This window comes from Sorex araneus, chromosome 4 (assembly GCF_027595985.1).
Source record: "Sorex araneus isolate mSorAra2 chromosome 4, mSorAra2.pri, whole genome shotgun sequence".
Lineage (NCBI taxonomy): Eukaryota > Metazoa > Chordata > Mammalia > Eulipotyphla > Soricidae > Sorex > Sorex araneus.
Window position 1 is genome coordinate 142243586 of NC_073305.1, and position 18491 is coordinate 142262076.

Genomic DNA, 18491 nt, shown 5'->3' on the forward strand with positions numbered 1-18491 from the left:
GTGGAATAAATATTAACAGATTTGTAGATATAGATGCAACAAGAAAATCTTTCACAATTAGTACCATTTTCAGAGAACAAATGATTTGTTATTCACATTACATTTTTCACCACATCATTATATTAATGAAAAAGTAAAATTTTGATATTTTCTGTTATTTTAAAATATTTTTAAATGCTTGTGTTATTTTTGGTTAAATTTTGTCTCTTCTTGTGTAGTTGAATTTTGTCTCTTCTTACTTTTATAACAACTTCCTTCCTTCCTTCCTTCCTTCCTTCCTTCCTTCCTTCCTTCCTTCCTTCTTTTCTCTACCTTTGTATACTATAGAACGTCATTGAAAGGAATCTAAACATGATATAGTACCACCATATTATATTATAGGTGAGAAAACACCTTGTTTGGAATTTCTTCACTTTATGAAAGATGAAAAAAATCACCAAAATCAACATTGCCTACTTTGACGTTTCCACTGCTAATTGGATCAATTCTAGGGTGGAGAATAAACAAACTGGGTCAAAAAACAAGTTTAAGATGACTTGTTTATCTGTTGAATTGTTCTTCCCAAAATAATTTCAAGTAAATTCTAGACTTAAATTATTGGATTAAAGATAATAGATATTTTGCTTTCTAAATGCTATGTTCCTTCTTTGGTGGATTGACACCCCAAAAAACATAATAGCTTGTTATGCTGGTGAATTAGCGCCCTCTAGCACATATCTGAGATGTCACTACTAGAAAATCTTAAATACTGGGGAAGTTTTACAAAATCAGTTCTAAATACTGTGCTGAGTTCTTGCAGCATTTGACATATTCCCCAAGAATTATATTTCATATGATGAATAACTTTGTAGGAAGATAAAATTCATATGCAAGATGATGAGGGCTATTTCAGTGTGAGAGGTAGACACAGGAATGACTAATGACAGATAAATGATGAATAAGATGTCCTGTTCCTCTGGGAACTCTTAGTAGGGGAGACACACATCTGGGAAGGATGTTGCAATAGGCATAATAAAATATGTATTAGTGGGCTTTTAAAAATTTTTTTTAATAATATGGGAGAAAAGAGACAGATCCACCATTTCTGCTTGGAGATTTTGAATAGGGTTTATATGAAGAATTAATATCAGAGTGAATATTGAAAGAGGTAAGTCATTTGCCAAGTAAAAAACACAGAAATTTTATTCAAGACATCAGTAAGAGTAAGTGAGAGACATAGAACAGAAGAAAATACATGGTATGTTAGGGGTCAGTGCTGTTGGAAATTGGGGTATAAGTGATTGAATGAGATAGAGGTGACAGAAGCAATACTGGGAAGAGATTCTACACAACACAGGCAGTAAAAGGATATATGATCCTAATAATTATGGACTGTGAGAGGTTTCAACAGGAAACAAAAACATGATTGGATTTTTTTCTTGTTGTATAAGTTGAGAGATATAACACATAATTAGATTGCTACTAAAACAAGCATGGGATATAATCTTCATCTTGGTATAGGAATAAAGTATAGTTAACACCCTACCTCTCCTTTCTACACCCATCACAATTCCACTTAAGCACCATAAATAATAACCATTATGTTTGTGATTAAGCTGTTTTTATAAAGTTTTATTGATAGTACACATTCTCAGAAATTAAAGTTTAGTATTATTTATTTTGAATTTTATACATTAAAAAACAATGAGCATATTCTTTGCATTTAATTTTATTTCCTTAATATACCTTTAAGATTTACTTTTGTTATCTATGCACTTTTATATTTGCATTAAATCATATAGTTATACTTTTGTACATTATTCTCTGGCTGTTTCATGGTTTGTAAATGCTGCTATTAATTTTAACAAAAAAAAACCCAAAAAATTGTTCTTGCTAGGTATGAACAGTACTACTATCACACCCTTATAATGATTATAAAATAATAATGTTCAGATTATTTGTTCAGGAAGTTAACTCTAAAAGGTAGAGCAGAGGTTTACTCTGACGGACATCCCTGAAATAGCAACAAATTACACAGGAAATTGAGTAACATCCACAGGTGACCCTGAGTTTTCCAGCTCGAAAAGCTGATATCTCTAATGCCAACAAATTCCTGGAGGTAAAATAAGTTCTAGGGGAAAATGATTTCTGTTTTAGGCTTGGAATGATTGCTGTTTATACAAGTTCGAATGTCTGCTAGGGAATCAGACAGGTCTGTTGTAGAATTTAATGGAGGGAGGAGCCAGAGGTGAAGACTCATAAGTGTTAATTTAAAGTTGATTGTCAAAACCAGCAAAGATAATAACCATAACTTACAAACTTTTAAGCATTTCCTATATGCTAAGCACTATTCTAAGGAGTTTACATGTGTCAACTCAATGTTTATTCACAATAACTGAATGAGGTAGATAAAATAGTTTTCACTTAACATATGAGAGAACTGAGCCAATTAACTTGCCCAAAGTATAGAGCAAGTGGGGGTAGTAAAAGAAGATTACTCTAGGATGCACATATGTAAAGAGCTGAGCTGTAATGATTGCCAGTATTGATTTGGAGAAGGAACTGGGGAAGGAGAGTTCCATGAGTGCTCAAGAGGTTAAAAGGCGAGCCTGAAAGGTGTCATTAGCAGTCAAACTTACTGAAGTAAGTAATACAGGTGCCAGATACTCTGGAGGAGGTCAGGTAACATTCCAAAGTGGAGTCATGAATAGCTAAGCTCTGAATCTAGATGTCAACAAAAACTATCAGGCTTGCTTTATTGCTTAAAAAAAGTATTTGAAAACTTAAATGATCAGGAAATGTAATAATAAAATATTTAAAATGTCTTCTTTTGGTTGTAATGTGTAGCTAAAGAAAAAAAGAGAAATTATTCCTGTAAGTAATTCGGTTATGTGTGGGTGTGAGGAAGATAGGGGTGTGTGTGTGTGTGTGTGTGTGTGTGTGTGTGTGTGTGTGTGTGTGTGTGTGTGTGTGTGTGAGTAAGAACTGCATTCCAGACATCTCCATTGAATAAACAAACTGCAAAGAGAAGAAAGGTTGGCAAGAGGAAGTTGTGGGAGACTCCCTGCTCAGTTAAGACCTGTAACTCCATCATCTCCTGCTGTGACTTGATGACTGATGACAGTAGGGGGAGTGGGTGTCTAGGTGGACATTCAACTGCAACTGAAGTCAGTGTATGGCCCTGTCTTCTCCCTGGTGTTACTCTGCCCCTCCCTGGGGATATTTATGTTCTATTTGTCACAAGGTTGGTAAGACAAAATGCCTTTTTTGTTGTTCTGAGCTTGGCCATACAGATAGGAATGACCTTTGCAGAAAAAACTTACTTTAGAGTTAAATAAAATGGGTATGGTGATGGCTTTGTAGTAAAAGAAAAGAAAATATAAATCTGTTTCCCATTCATACATTTATGATTTTAATAAAATTTATTGATTTTATTATTATTCCCACAAATATTTACTCAATATCTGTAATGACTGGGCACTATGCTAATCTGTATATAAAAAAAGTGAAACTTGAGGTAGTGACACAGGATAGGTAGAATATCCCAGAGGCTAGCTTAAGTAACACTAATAAAGGTTGACTATCTTAGTCTGTTTGGATGGCTATAATAAAACATCACTGACTGGCTTATAATCACAAATATATTTAAGTGGATTACTAGCTGAGGAAAAGAGAAAGCATCACGCCTTGGATGGGATCCCGCCCTTAAACGATCTCCTAGTAATTTGAGTAATCTCCTTAGATGAGATTTTGTCCTTGAGTTAATCTCCTGGAGGAGTGGTCTTACCCCTTTTTGTTGATTTGTTAATGTTCAGCCCACCTTTGTATCACCACCCTATGTGATTGCTATATAAACTAAGACCATTAAATCAGAGGGGACTCCAGAGAGAGAAGCAGAAGGGCTCCAGAAAGGGAGATCGGAAGAGACCAGAGGAGAGACTATAGAGACAGAGTCAGAAATAGAGAGACAGACAGAAGAGAGCACAGTGGCACACACAGAAACAGAGCACAAAGGAGGAGGTAGGGAGAGAAGGAGAGCCAGCCAGAAGAGGCAGAAAAAGAGAGGCAGGGAGTCATCAGAGCGAGAAGCAGTCAGAATCAGAATCTAGGGAATCAGTCAGGAACCAGGCAAGAAGAAGCAGAGAATGGGAAGAAGAGTCAGAATCCAGAAAGTCAGAGAGAGTCAGAGTCAGAATCTGAGGCTCTGGGATCTAGGAATGAGGGGCTAGGAAGGAAGAGTGTGTGAGATGGGAGAGACGAGAGAGATTGAATAAACAACTAATCAAAAACCAGCTTGGTCCTCAAAAACCAGCTTGGTCCTCATTCTTCCTTTGCCTGCCCACTGCCAACAGCCATCCCGATCTGGTTCATACACAGTGGCTTGAGAGCACTGAACGCGAGCGGTGAGAGAGAGAGAGAGAGAGAGAGAGAGAGAGAGAGAGAGAGAGAGAGAGAGAGAAAGAGAGAGAGAGAGAGCCACCCTGAGAGCTCGTGAATACATCATCATCCCATTCTTCCTCTCATATATATATATATATTTTTTTTTTTTTTTACAAAGAACAGTAACCATTAACCCATTAAATAAAAACTTCTCAGAATCAACATTTAAAGGCAGTGGTTGCTTTTTCTATGCTCTTGTAAAATGATTCCTTTGCCACCCTTCTTTAGCGTTTCCGTTTAGCAGTTGCCCACCCACCTCCTTCTCTTCCATCAGTCTTCCCTATGCCTGTTACTTGCCAATAACAAGTAACAAGTGAAAGATTCTGCAGAACACAGCTGGAACACCTCTGAAAGGAGTAGATAAAATTTTCAATATTGTTTTCCTTTAGGTTTTAATGAATGCACCTGAGTCCACTTTTCCATTGGGTCTTTTACTCTTATTTTACTGTTTTTTCCACCTTACAGTTCTTACTCAGGTCTTATATTCTGTATTCTTCAAACACGGTTTTCACTAGGATTTATTACTTTTTGAATAGAGGTGAGTTATTAGCATTTCAGTTTTAGGAGTAGATCTTTATATAAGCCCTGTGAACAAGAAAATAGAAAAAAAGAAAATTGTGAGCTTCTCCTCAAACTTTCTCCTTAGAGCTTCTTCATTAGATTATATTAATTTTTTTTTTTTGGAGGATGGGGTGGGAAGGTGGTCATCCCACACTGTTCAAGATGTACTCTTGGCTCAACACTTGGGAGTCACTCCAGCTGTGCCTAGAGGATCATGTGATATTGAGGATCAAACCAAATCTCTTGTATGAAAAGAAGAGTCCCAGCCCTTTGCATTATTTTCCTTGATCATCCCATTGCTCATCGATTTGTTCGAGCGGGCACCAGTAACACTTCTCATTGAGAGACTTATTGTTACTGTTTTTGGCATATTAAGTACGCCACGGGTAGCTTGCCAGGCTCTGCCGTGCGGGCTCCATACTCTCCGTAGCTTGCCGGGCTCTCCGAGAGGGGTGGAGGAACAGAACCACAGGTCAGCCGCGTGAAAGGCAAAAGCCCAACCGCTGTGCTGTATTTGTAAATTATAAAAGTAAGCATTTTTTTTAAAATGAAATACTAAACAAAGACATGCAATGGCTCACTATATTTAGATTCATTTCCAACTACCTTTTTCAGAGGCAAACACTTGGTAATATTTTTAAATTTTGCAGTAAACTATGAGTATCTAGATATACATATACACGCATATGTACATTATATACTCACATGAATATATAACTTATTTCTATCTGTTTTTTACACAAATTCATTGTATGAAATTCAGTATTTTTTGCTTACCTTTTGCAATGAATAAGTGAGCATTTCTGACTTTTCATCCACACAAGAATGTATAGCTCTATCTCAATCATATGAATCCATTATATAATCCATTGCATATATGCACCATATATATAAAAGTAGTTTTCCCATAACTTGACCTTTCCTTGATTGTGAGTGTTAAAATATGTAGATACTTGACGTGGCATATCTTTTAGAAAAGATTTTTCATGAAAATCTAAGTTTTCTTTGAATTAGCAAAAAATTTTGAAATTTTGCAATGCATAATTTGAAATCTTAGTACACGTAAATGTCCATATTAAATAACTTAATTTTCTTTATTATTCCCTCTATTTTCATTTTTTCCTCATAATTCTCTTTAGAACTTCAAATCATTGATCATTGTTCATAAACTAGCAAACCATATTTGATTTCAGAGGAGATGGACTGATGATAAAAGTGTGCAAGTGGCCAGTGGCAATAAAGTTCTATTACACGTTAAAATCACCTGTAAAATAATTTCATTATATAGAATGGCATAATTTATTTCTCTAATAGGCATAAATTTCAGGAAATTTAGGGTAGTAAAAACTAGAATCATTAATAATTTTATACCACCAGATGGCCAAAAATGATGCAACAGTGGTGACAAAGACTGGCTACATCTAAGGGTTCTCAGAGCTAAGATGATCTTTCTTAATATAAAATTTTTTTAAATTGTGAATTAGTGACTACTTAAAATTTTTTTTACAGGTTTAAAAAATTTATGCTAATAAAAGAAAAAAAAGAATTTGGAAAAAAATTACTTGAAACTTAAGTGCTATAGAATTTCCATTTAACAAATGATCTGGCATATTTTTGCCTAGAAAGAAGTTTTATAAACTTTCAAAAATCTAAAGTTAATAGCATGCTCCATATTTTAAAATACATTAATTAACATAAATATTAATTAGCATATTTTAGCATTCAGAAGATGTTTCCAAGACTAGACTCTAACTTTCTGAGTTTTTAATTTTGTCACAGAGAGTTGGTTCTTGCAAACTTTAAAGATATATTGATGTTACTTTGATTTTACTCCTGTAGGAGGGTCTCTGGGCTAGGAGTGACATTTTATTAGATCCTACCAGTATTGTTTTATGCAGAGACACCATTTTTTTCAGTTTTTAGAAAGCAATTAAGAACGATAGTTGGTAACTAGTTTATTTGAAGAGGACTGCAAGAAACTTGCACCTCTTCACAGAATCATAATGTGAAAATGTTTCCTTTTAAGATTTTCTTTTTTTTTCTGAAATGTGTTTGTGACTTCATAAATTCATGTCTCACTCTGGAAATGAAGAGCTGAGAAACAAAGTACTAGAATCAAACCAATCTTATAACCCAATGTGCTTAACATGAGAATCTCATTTAATGGTGATATATATATATATGTATATACTTGTTAATGTTAAATTATAGACTTTTAAAAGTGCAAGACTCTTTCAAATGTTATTTAGAGAAAATAATTTCAGACAGAATTTTGATTACTTTCCACATAATTATTACATTACTATTTTTGCACTAAGAGCTAAGCTGAGGGATGTCTTCTCAGAACAGGGTATGAAAGGCTGAGCAGAACTAGAATCATCCATTGCTCCAGAGGTGGTGGAAATTGATGGCAGAGTGCTAAACTCAATTGCACATATCAAGGGAAAATTTATGGTACTAGACTAAAACTTGACTTTCACGGGCATGAAAACTAGTAGCGAGCACAGAAGCACCATCATATTCAGGAAACCCATGATTGGAAGAATATAGAGACAGCAAACACAGCTGTGGCAGTCAGAGACAACAAATGATAGAAAAATAGGTCAGGATGCAGCTGTCTGTGGTGAGTTTTAGGATTAGGATAGCAAATTAAAATGCAATCAAGCTCCTAAAACTGACTTTCCACCTTATCTTTGCCTTCATAATGTGCCACTAGTTTTCTTACAAATGATAAGATATCATGTTCTGTAGTCCGCTAGAACCCTTGTCTTTCTCTAGCAATGATTCCATTTTAATTACCTGCATAATCTCTAGAGGTCTACCCTCCTCATTCATATATAACTGTATTCTCTCTGCTATAAATAAGCTCAATGATAGCAGGGAATCTGTTTGTCTTGTTCCTGTATCCAATAATACCAGACACTCTACCAGGTCTTAGCATATTCTAGGTGCTTATCAAACATTCAAATAAAGATCGAATGAACAAGTGTTTTATAAATGGGCAATTGCCTCTAGTTGGGAGGAGGGTGCTAATAAGATGAAAGTAAAACTGTAACTAAAAACTAAATGTTTTTGGTTTTTGGATCACATCTGGCAGTGCTCAGGGCTTTCTCCTGGCTCTGCGCTCAGGGATCACTTCTGGGGTTACTAAGGGGATTGTATGTGTTTTTGAGAGTTGATTTTGGGTTGGTCGACTGCAAGATAAATATTATCTCCTCCGCATTATCTCTCCAGACCCACTAAAAATATTCAAACTAATCTTGAATTAAATAATAGAGATTAAGGACAGATGAAGTTTGTCACCAGATGTAAATTCTTCAATGAAGATAATAAAAACAGATGCAGATGCAATGGGGTGAAGATGGTGCTGAAAAGCATGAGTTTTAGCAGAAGGTACACTATTACGTAATGGTGGAAAATCCTGGGTTCAGACATTGTAATGGGAGAATTTAAGGATTATTTGTGTTGAGAAATACGGGAAATAAAGAAACCTTACCCAAGAGGAAGATACATTTAGTTAAGTTTCAATTAGCGAGATATGAATAAAGCCATATACATGAAGGAGTAGATGTAGCAGAAATTTTAAAATGTTGCATATAGAGGGGCTGGAAAGATAGTATAGCATATAGGGTGCTAGTCTTGTACTCTGCCAATCTGGGGTTTGATCTCTGGTACTCCATATGGTTCCCAACAGATCACCAAAAATAATGCCTAAGCTCAAAGCCAGGAGTAAGCCCTGAGCACTGCCAGGTATGACCTGTCTAGGAAAGAAGGCATATAGAGTGAGATACTATATCTTTTTTTTTCTCTTTTTTTTTCCGTCACACCTGGTGATGCACAGGGGTTAATCCTGGCTCATGTACTCAGCAATTACTTCTGGTGGTGCTCAGGGGACCATATCAAACCCGGGTCGGCCACATGCAAGACAAACCCCCTACCCGCTGTGCTATTGCTCCAGCCCTGAGATGCTGTATCTTAAAGGAGTAGATGGGCTAGAAAGTGGGGAAGAAGAGCCGAGCAATAAGAGAATGAGAATCATGTGAGGGACAAGGAAAAACGTTATTTTTTTTGAGATGTAAGAGAGCAGAGATGAATGAGTAGGATTGATTTATTTGACATATGCAAATTTACAGGCATCTTGATAGTATCTGGTCTAATCTCAGGGCAGAGAGTCCCAACTATCCTGCATAACAAGGATTTTGATCTGGAGATGGCATCTGACATTCATACAAGAGAGTAGTTATTCATCAAAATGCTATAAAATGGCAGGGGTTTTCTTTCTTTTGTTTTGTTTTCAGCAACACCTGGTGAAACTCAAGGCTTAACTCCTGGCCCTGTGCTCAGGGTTAACTCCTGGCAGTATTCAGGGGACCATCATGGTAAGCTGGGGATTGAACTGGAGCATGCAAGGCAAGAGCCTTAATATCTGTACCATTTCTCCAGACCCAGAATGGTAGTATCCTTACCCCACCCCCACCCACACACACAGGGTATGGTGTTTGTGAGGATTGGCGAGGTTGAGATGTAGTGAAGAAGGCTAGTTGAATAATAACAATAATAATAATATACTGCCAACAATAACACATCTCTTGCCACTTCTCTAAAAATTATCTCAGTTCTTTGGATTGCTTATTCTCCTCAGTTAAGTTATACCTGTGGATGGACATCATTTGTTCTCTGTTCACTATGACCTGCCCACCCTGAATCCATCCCCGGACACATTTCCTGGTAGTTAGACAGACAGCAAAAGGCAAATAAGTTGATAGATAATAGTTCAGTTTATTATTTCATCTGTTGGATTTCAGAAAGGAGAAGGGAGAACGTTGGGAACGACATATCCATCCTGCGGAATTTGGTATGTGGGCAGGTGGACATGGCTGTCAAAGAGATCTGAGTAGAAGTCATAAATAATTTTCTCCATTGCCTTTCTGGAGGATGTGATAGATCCATCAGGACGTCGGAGGGCAGTCATCTTGGTCTTGTAGTTGTCAAAGGACAGGCGAGCGTTGTGAATACTTTTCCTGGATTCTGCTGCACTAGCCAACACTACTGCTCTTCTCTCATTGAGGTCTTCCTTTATCGCATCTCTGCACAGCTTTGTGAGCTCGGACATTAGCTTGTGGTTGCCTGAGGCTCCCGCCAAACCACATTGACAAATGAGCTCGAGAGTTTCCGAAGACAGGCGTCTGTTTGTGGCTTTCTCACTCTCGGCATTCTTCGCACAGACATGGAGGTGCTGAACCAGTCGATCGTATTCCTCGTCGATGTTGTCAAGGATGGCATCTTCCCACATTGCTGCAATAGTGCCAAAGAGCTCCCAGTTGGTGGTCATTCTGGGAGTTGTCTTCCTAGACTTAAATTTAGCAGACTTTTCTCCCCACTCTGTGAAGTAGAATTTCGCACGAAGGAGACGGTGGCCCAATCCTGTTTGGAATTTTGGGACAACAGCGACATCGGTCAGGCAAAACCTTTGATTGAATATGATGTGGTCAATTTCATTGTGGAACTGTCCACTGGGAGACTCCTATGTCCAGTGTTTAGATTCAGCCTTCTGGAACTGTGAGTTACCATGGGTGGTGTTGGTCGACATGATGAATTCAGACAGTTTCTCACCCTGATCGTTCCATTTGAGGCCATGTGTCCCAATGTTCTCCCTTCTGAAATCCGACACGCTATTTCACTGATAAAGATGTGAACAGCACCTGGTCCGGACAAGGTCAGACCCGAACACCTGAAGAATCTGCCGCCAGTACTCATCAATACACTGGCCCAACTCTTCACATGCTACCTGTCTGAATGCAAGGTTCTATCCCAGTGGAAAACCAGTAGAAGTGTTCTGTTGTACAAGAAGGGAGACATCCACCACATCGGCAACTATCGTCCAATCTGCCTGCTGTCTGTCGTCTACAAGTTGTTCACTCATGTCATCCTGAATAGAATAGGGAGAACACTAGATGAAGGACAACCATGCAAGTAAGCTGGGTTCTGAAGGGGATTCAGCACAATAGACCATATCCACACAGTGATCAAACTCATTGAAAGTTGACGAGAGTTCAAGATGCCACTCTGTCTAATGTTCATCGACATAAAGAAAGCCTTTGATTCTGTTGAGACTGAGGCAGTCATCGAAGCCCTGGCCAAACAGGGCATTCAAACTCAGTATATTAAAATCCTCCCCAAGCTGCATTGTGGATTCACCACCAGGATCTCACCATTCTACAAAGAAGTGATCATTGATGTAAAGAGAGGGGTGTGGCAGGGTGATACCATTTCACTGAAACTCTTTAGTGCTGCCCTCGAGAACATCAGGTGACGACTGGAATGGGTAGGAATGGGAGTGAAGATAGACGGTCGGCAATTACACTACCTCCGCTTCGCTGATGACATCGTTCTCATAACACCAAACATTAGCCAAGCGGCACATATGCTGTCCGAGTTTGACCACGAGTGTGGAGAGGTCGGATTGCAGCCGAATCTCAACAAGACCATGTTCATGAAAAACAAGCTGGTCCCTGAAGCTCCATTTGCTCTCAATGGAATGAACACCTCCGAATGCAGCAGCTATGGGTACCTGGGTCGAGAAATCAGCATGAGGAACGACTTGGTGCCAGAACTACACAGGAGGAAGAGAGCAGCGTGGAATGCATTCAAGAATGTCAAAGAGGTGGTTAAGAGAACGAAGAACCTCTGACTCCAGGCAAATATTTTCGATTCCACCGTTTTTTCTGCACTAACATATGCCTCAGAGACCTGGGCCCTATGCAAACAGGCAAACAGGATGAGAATGCTATTAGGGTATCCCAAAGAGGAATCGAAAGAGCTATGCTGGGAATATCATGTCTCACTCAAGTGAGAGAAGGAATCCGGAATTCTGACCTCCGTCGATGGTCAAAAATCAGGGATGCTGTCTCATTTGCCAGGGCATCAAAAATCAGATGGTCTGGTCATGTAATGCGATTCAGAGACGACCGTTGGCCTAGAGCTGTTGCCGACTGGATTCCACGGGACATCAAAACACCTCATGGCCGCCCACCAACTAGATGGTCAGACTTCTTTGTCAAATCTCTGAATGAACGATTTGAGGCTCCTCATGTTCCTGGAGCGAGTAGGTATCATTGAGCTGCACTAGCTTGAGACAGGGACAAATGGAGATGCTACTGACGCCTGCTCGAGCAAATTGAAGATCAATGGGACTACAAGTGATACAAGTGATTATTTCATCTAATAGCAATTTGAACTCTCAAATTACGATCAGTATAGTTTTCTTTTCTTTTTGAGTTTAGAAGCTGTTTATTAGTTTTTAGGACATTACACTATTTACAAATGAGTTTTGTAATCTGGATTTATGGCACTTGCTTTTCCCATTCAACTACAAGGGACCCAACATAAAAAATGAAAAAGAATCATTTCACAAGACTAAATTGAAACAAATGAAAGACTTATACTAATATTCTAACCAAGATTGACAACATAGCCAACATCTTATTTTTCATTGCCTCTTTGATCAGGTCTTTATTCAAAGTTTAGCTGTCCAAATGATTGACTTTTATAGTACACGGGCGTTTATGCAGGGGGATTCTTCTTTTCTTCTGTGGCGGCTTTCTTTTCTGCAGGCTTCTTTTCAGCTGGTTTCTTGGTAGCTTCAGCGTTTTCTCCCACAGGTGCCTTCTTTGGTTTTTTCACACCAGCAGGCTTCTCTTTCTTCCCTACCACAGGCTTCTTGCTGCCAACCTCCTTCTCATCTGATTTGGCTTCTAGTGCAACTGCCACCTTATCCATCTGGATTTTGTGATTCCTGGCCAGGTGAAGAATGGTATTTTGGCTCATTGTCTTAGCACATAGATTCAGTGTCAGCATGATTCACAGGTTTTTCAGAGGATTCTTCTTCAGGACTCTGCGATGAATTTTTTGCGTGGTGCTCACAGGGCTCTTTGGATCTCTGGGCTTTTCAAGATTCTCCTAAGGTCAGTATTAAGCATCTTATGCATGGGAAGGTTGTAGTTACTCTTGAAGGAGGCAAGTTTCCACCACGTTCATCTAATTTGCAGAAAACACTTTACGTCCAGATGCAGAAACAACCTATGTGTCCACCAGGAGCAAGTTTCAGTATGTTCAGCTTGCTTACATTAAGCAAAATAATTCTGGGAATGTTTCTGAAAGTTTTAATGATGCTGTTGTCCTCATTATAGATGATACAGGGTCCCCTGCACTGGATATGATGATGGTTTCTCATCTTGTCTTTGCCAGCTTTCATCTGCTGAGAGGCATAAACCTTTCTGATGACATTCCAGGCCTTAAGTTTCTTGAGCAGCAGAACTGCCTCCTTGGTCTTTTGGTAGCCTTCAACCTTATCTTCAACCACCAAAGGAAGTTCGGGTACTTTCTCAATGCGATGACCTTTGGACATGACCAGCGCTGGTAAGGCAGAAGCAGCTAGGGCAGAGCAGATGGTGTATTGCTTCTGAGTTGTGTTCACTCTGCGATAACAATGGTGCCAAGTTTTGGTCGGTGCAAACATGCGGCCCCCCCCCCCCCATGCACATGTTTTCAAAAGCACCCTGGCCAGAATGATCAGTACCACCACCTCGAACTCTGGGATTCCGAGCCACAGCTCTGCCAGTTCCCCAAGACTCTGCACTGGTTTGGTGACCTGCGACCTCATTGATGGCATAGCGCTGCCTGTTATTCTTGCGCAGGTTGGTGTGAACAACGTTAAGGATATCTGGTTGAATGGGAGCCTTGAACACTGCAGGCAAAGTGACATTTTTGCCAGATGACTCCCCCTTTTCGGAGTATACAAAGATCAGTGAAGGAGCACATGCCAGAGTGGCAGAGAGAAGGCCACACTCTTCTTCGGCTGGCAGCAGGCACAGGGAGAAAAAAGAAAACAGAATAGTTTTCTGGTTGTTGTTGTCTGTTCTCATACTTGCAAGTAAGAGGTAATCCCTTATCTAATAACCTGTGTTATGCCTGAGTTTCAGATCCCAAATTGCGGAGAGACCCAGTCCATACAAGATAATGCAAATACAAAGGAAATTTATTACTAGCCTGAACCAGCGCTCGCTCAAGCTAGGGTCCAAGTCTCCAACGCAGTGGAGCCTTGATAAGGACCCCGACTCCAAATCACAAGCATTTTATGTAGGGTTCAGACTTAAGAGGCAAGTTATATACTGGTCTATTTTTAGATCAGCCTTATTATAATGGTGGTCAGCAATTAGGCAATGGTTAGTAACAGTTTCTAAGGAAGGTACAGTGACACCCTCATGACTGGCCAGACCCAACTCCCCAATTCCTTATCTCAATAAATTACTCAACTGGAAGTTTACCAGAAACTGCAAATCCTACTCTGGGGAAACAAACTGAAGCCTCGTTGAGACTTAATGTTAGATGCAGCCTGTCACAGCATCCATTTTGCCCTCACAATTGCACTGTGTAAGTTATATATGTTACTCAATTTTCTTATCTCAGCAGTCTTGAAAAGTGAACAATTAGTTTTTATTTTATTACAAATAAGGAGGTTGAGTCTTCGAGAAACCAATTTGCTGAACACACATGCAGGCATGCTGTATCACTGTATCACTGTTGTCCAGTTGCTCCTCGATTTGCTCCAGTGGGCAAAAGTGTCCCTGTTGTCTCAATTTGTCCCTGTTGTGTCCAGGGTCAAGAGAATGAGGACCATTGTTGTTACTGTTTTTGGCATATGAAATATGCTATGGGTAGCTTGCCAGACTCTGCTATGCGAGACTCTACATTGTTCTCTTTCGGGAGCTTTGTTTTATAGTCTCTGGATCTTGGCCGTTGATGAGATTACATGGCGCTAGGGGCAGTTTGTGGGCGTGACTGCCAAGTTACTGGAAAACTGGGTATCTGGGTGAGGAGGCCCAGTCCCAATCCAAGCAGGCTTGGAGATCTCAGCCACGGTACTGCATACCTGGGTTCCTCTGTCGGTTTCTTCATGGGTGTGGCTAGTCCGAGTTCAAAGCCATGGCTGTGGCTGTGTTCTTAAAGTTTTTGGCTGCCAGGGGTCTGCTTGGGGTGGCGAGGGAAACTCAACCCACCCCCTGTACTCCCAGATTCCCCTGGTGAAGACAGCCTGGCTCTATCTAATCTGGGGCAGTAGATTCTGCATGCAGACATATACCCAGATACAATGCACCTGACTTCAAAACCCATTTCAATCTTCAAATGTCTTGAGCCACAGGGTAAAACGTAACTCCACAGAAATAGTTACAGTAGTAGCTAGCAGAGCATGGTCCCTTGATAAAACTGAAGATGGAGAAAAACATGTTAGTTAGATGTAGCTGGGGTTTAAAACTTGGGGGTGGGGGCAGCGCGATACTATAGCGAGTAGGCTGTTTGCCTCGAAGGTGGCTGATCGACATTCAATCCCTGTCAGTTCTCATATGGTGCCCTGAGCACCTCTAGGAGTAATTCCTGAGTATCTGCACTTGTGGCACCCCCCAAACTAAATTTAAAATAAAATTTCAGTGGGGGTTGTCAGCAGAGATTCAACTCAGTGATAGAGAACAATTGAAGCCCTGGGTTTGATTCCTGTCACCACAAAACCAAAACACTCGAACTCCTCACTGCTTGCTCCCCAAGTTTGTGGTGGGTGGGAAAAGTTTTACATTCCTCCAGGTACTGACAGTGTTATGACATAACTGAGGCAGGAGAGGGGAAGGCTAAAATAATGCAATATTTTCAGTTGACTGTTATTTAGAGTATCAGGCAAAAAAAAGTTCTAATTAGATTGGTGGTTCTGTTCAGCAGTATTATAACTTAGGAAAGCGAAACTAGAAATTTTTCTTAAATAACATTTCCCATAAATGTGCAGCTATTTTGGCACGTGTCTGGTTTTACTGATAATTGGCTTGGGAAGTAGGAGTGGTTGCAGTGGAGAACCAGCTGGCTTCCTTCCTCCCTCGCCCCCTGCCAAATGATAGGCACGAAGTATTCTTCCCATTGGATGTCAGTCTGGTCAGGAACTGAAGTAAAACTTTCCTGGCTGTCAGTTTGGTAGATGCAGAGGTAACAGTCAACAAGGTCATCCTCTGTGAGAGTTTCGGAAACAGGAAAGAAAGATCAGCACGGTCTGTTTCCCTAGTGAGGTTCGGGGGGCAGGGGTCTGGGAGGAGGATGTGTTCACTTAGACTCTCTGTGACCCAGAGCTGATTTGGTTGACAAAAGAAAGCTAAAGACATCTCAGGAAGGCACAGGAACCCTCTTCCCTTTTCCAAGTCTACTGCTTATCAAAGAGTGGGTAGTCCCTGGCCACAGCTGCAATCAAACCCCAGAACGTGCGGGACCACAGACAGAAGCATCTGGGGGTCTGGCCATGGCGACCTTGCTTGAGAAACCCATGGAGAAGTTCCAGACGGTGCTGGACCTGCTGCTCAAGCACCGTAACGCCCTGGGCTACGGGCTGATGAGCCTGCTGACCGCGGGCGGGGAGCGCATCTTCTCCGCTGTGGTGTTCCAGTGCCCCTGCAGCGCCAGCTGGAACCTGCCATATGGGCTGGTCTTCCTGTTCGTGCCAGCGCTGCTGCTCTTCATCCTGGCTTTTGTGCTGCGAACCCACACGTGGCTCTGGCTGACCGGCTGCTGCATGCCCGATGCCACGACCTGCGCTGAGACGGATGCCACGACCAGTGCCGAGACGGATGCCAAGACCAGCACCGAGACGGATGCCAAGACCAGCGCCGAGATGGGGAAGACAGGAAAGCAAAGTTGCAAGGTGTGCCTGGAGATCACCGCAACTGCCTTAGTGGCGCCTTTAACCTGGGTGGCCGTGGCGCTGCTCGGGGGAACCTTCTACCAGTGCGGGGCCAGCGGCACAGCCCCGATTGTGCGATATTTGTGTAGCGGCCGCCAAGACGACTGCATGACTCTGTTGCCCAAGATGCCCTGCCTGCAGGACAAAGAGCCAGGCCTGCTGGACCTCCTGCAGGAACTCCGGGCGCACTCTCAGGTCAGCGCTGGCTCAGGAGGCAGCAGGGAGGCAAAATTCGAGCCTTTTCCTTTTCTTGGGTTGGCAGGGTGGGGGCACACCAGGCTGTGTTCAGGGTTTTACTGCACGCAGGAATCATTCCTCAGGGATGCCAGAGATGGAATCCCTGGCGGCAGCCTGCAAGGCAAGTGTTCTACCCACTGTACGATCACCCTGGCCCCAGAAAACAAACTGAAATAGCCACTTGCCTATTTTATAGGGACACTATAGGGCACTGTTGAAATCAAACCAGTGAAAAGGAGGAAAGATGCTCCCTCTGATGTGTGCAGCCAGAAGAAAGCCCTTAACAGTGAATCTGTGAGGCTCTGAGGTCCCAGCCCTACAGCCATTGGGCTTAGAAAGGACTTTGAAAATGAATGATTTACTTGCATGTGTGAAAACTCCACGTCTGTGTTCTGGGGAAGAATATAGAGGTTCCTTCCTGGATCTTCGAGTGGACTTAGAATATGGGTCTGGGTCTGGCCAGCAGTTGTCCAGAGCTCCAGAGCTCAGGGCCACTCCTCCTTTGAAGGGATTCAGATTCCAAACTATTGCTAACTCATAGTAAGGGGGGTACTTTAGATTTGACCTGAGGATTTAGGAAATGCCTGACAGAAAATGTGACTGAATTGCCATTTTTTTGTGTTTTCCTAAGGTGGGAGGCTGGATGCTCATAGCAGTGATTGTCCTCTGTCTTCTGGCTGGCACATGTTATTCCCGATGCAGATCTCCAGTTAGTTTTATGCAGCTAACATTTAAGGAAACATATTTGGAAGAGGAGCAGAAGATGCTTGCAAAGGAAACTACAGAGCATGCAAATAAATTGGCAAAGGAGAATGTTAATCGTTTCTTTGGGGGTTCAAGGTCTGAACATGTCCAAATCCCAAGTCCTGAAGCCTGGAAGCAAATTTCATCACTTTACACTTTTAATAAGGATGGCCAGTACTACAGTTTGCTGCACAAATACATTAGTGAGAGAGATGGGAATTATGACCCCAGGCCTGAGAGAGCTGATGAAGCAGAGGATACTGTGTAGATTCACAAACTTTGCAAGGCAATGATAATATGTGACCTGATGAAGTAATAAAATGGAATGTACTTTTTTTTAATTTTTAAATTTATTTATTTTTAATTAGAGAATCACCGTGAGGGTACAGTTACAGATTTATACACTTTTGTGCTTATACTTCCCTCATACAAAGTTCGGGAACCCATCCCTTCACCAGTGCCCATTCTCCACCACCCGTAAACCCAGTGTCCCTCCCACCCTCCCCAATCCCATCTCCCCCCCACCCCACCCTGCCACTGTGGCAAGGCATTCTCTTCTGTTCTCTCTCTCTAATTAGCTGTTGTGGTTTGCAATAAAGGTGTTGAGTGGCCGCTGTGCTCAGTCTCTAGCCCTCATTCAGCCCGCAACTCCCTTCCCCCACATGGCCTTCGACTACAATGTAGTTGGTGATCGCTTCTCTGAGTTGACCTTTCCCCGGAACGTGAGGCCAGCCTCGAAGCCATGGAGTCAACCTCC

The 18491-nt window shown here is 41.2% G+C and overlaps 1 protein-coding gene and 1 pseudogene across 1 annotated transcript; one reads left to right on the forward strand and one right to left on the reverse strand.

Moving 5' to 3' along the window:
- Window positions 1–12543: 12543 nt before the first annotated feature.
- On the reverse strand, window positions 12544–13904 carry LOC101559016 (60S ribosomal protein L4-like; annotated as a pseudogene).
- A 2411-nt stretch (window positions 13905–16315) lies between these two features.
- CALHM6 (calcium homeostasis modulator family member 6) lies at window positions 16316–18002 on the forward strand. Its single transcript, XM_055136731.1, has 3 exons — window positions 16316–16606; window positions 16694–16948; window positions 17622–18002. The coding sequence occupies exons 1-3, from the start codon at window positions 16316–16318 to the stop codon at window positions 18000–18002; spliced, it is 927 nt and encodes a 308-aa protein (XP_054992706.1).
- Window positions 18003–18491: the final 489 nt, after the last annotated feature.